This window comes from Rhincodon typus, unplaced genomic scaffold (genome assembly GCF_021869965.1).
Source record: "Rhincodon typus isolate 14 unplaced genomic scaffold, sRhiTyp1.1 hic_rhity00000062, whole genome shotgun sequence".
NCBI classification, from domain to species: domain Eukaryota; kingdom Metazoa; phylum Chordata; class Chondrichthyes; order Orectolobiformes; family Rhincodontidae; genus Rhincodon; species Rhincodon typus.
In genome coordinates this window covers 53954-55177 of record NW_025965700.1, presented here as the reverse complement: position 1 = coordinate 55177, position 1224 = coordinate 53954, and the positions used below count along the sequence as shown (strand labels likewise).

General features: G+C 71.8%; 1 protein-coding gene across 1 annotated transcript in view; it reads right to left on the bottom strand.

The window, feature by feature from the left end:
• LOC125488201 (SH2B adapter protein 1-like) overlaps positions 1-1028 on the bottom strand; it is a 3441-nt gene extending 2413 nt beyond the window's left edge. Inside the window, exon 1 of the mRNA XM_048621124.1 lies at positions 171-1028. Coding sequence (XP_048477081.1) covers positions 171-1019 — 849 coding nt within the window. The 5' untranslated portion in view covers positions 1020-1028. The remainder of the gene's footprint in view (positions 1-170) is intronic.
• Positions 1029-1224: the final 196 nt, after the last annotated feature.

The window sequence follows — 1224 nt, the reverse complement described above, 5'->3', positions numbered from 1 at the left end:
CGATCAGATTCCAGTCTGTAACTCCCTCCCCGGGGGGTATCTGTTATTCTGTATATAAACCCCCCCGAACCCCCTCGATCAGATTCCAGTCTGTAACTCCCTCCCGGGGGGGTATCTGTTATTCTGTATATAAACCCCCCCGAACCCCCTCGATCCCTGGTCCCTCTTACCTTGGGAGGTGTGTAGAACTCCAGGCGATATCCCTCTCCCTCCGCCCCTCGCCGGAGGACCACCCGACATTTGGCCCATCGGTTGCGCCCCGTCCCGGCCTCGTCTGCCGCCACGTACTGCAGGAGCCCCTCGCGCCTGACGTCGCGCTGTTCGGCTGGGGCGGGCGTCGCCCTGGCAAGCCGCAGCCTTTCGAAGCGGTGGGTCCAACGCTCCTGCCGCTCAGCGGAGCGGGGGGCCGAGGGGGACGGGGCGTGCCCGGCGCTGGCCCTCCGCCTCTCCCCAGCCCCCTCCTCGCTCCCTCCTCCTCCTCCTCCTCCTCCTCCCCTCCAGTGGAGGATTCCCCGGACGCTCCCTCGCACCGTGCGGCCCACGCTGCGGAGGGAGAACCTCTTGCGGAGTCGGGGGGCTTTCTCCAGCTCCTCGGTGCTTCGGGCCTGCGAGGGGGGCGCCGGCGAAGGAGGGGAGGCCGGAGAGGAGAGCGAGGACTCGCTTCTCCCCTCCTCCCCCTCTTCCTCCTCCTCTCCCTCCGTCCCCGAGACCCTCCGCCTGGCCCCCACCTCCTCCTCAAAGCTGCGCACAAAGTGCCGCGCGAAGAGGCGCCCGAAGGCCGAGGCTCGCTCCCCGCCGTCCACCTCCGGCCCCCGCCTCGCAGCCTCCCCCTCCCTCAGGAAGGCGCGCAGCTGGCAGGCGAAGGCGAGGGCTGCCTGCCGGGCGTGGCGCTGGCAGAACTCCTCCCAGCCTGCGGGGGGCACCGCTGGCCCCGACGGGGGAGGGGGACTGGGCGAGGGGAGGGCGGTGTCCGGGGGGCACGGGGCGAGCGGGTCCGCGACCGGCAACCCACCGTTCATCCTCTGGGAGTCAACTGGGCGGGGGGAACGGGGTGGGCGGGACGGGGAGGGGGAGCAGGGTGGACGGGGAGGGGGTAGGGGAGGGGGGGAGCGGGTGAGAGGGAGGGAGAGGGAGAGCGAGCGGGAGGGGGAGAGGGAGAGCGAGCGGGAGGGGGGGAGGGAGCGAGCGAGCGAGCGAGAGGGACGGCGGTGGGCGGGGGGGGGG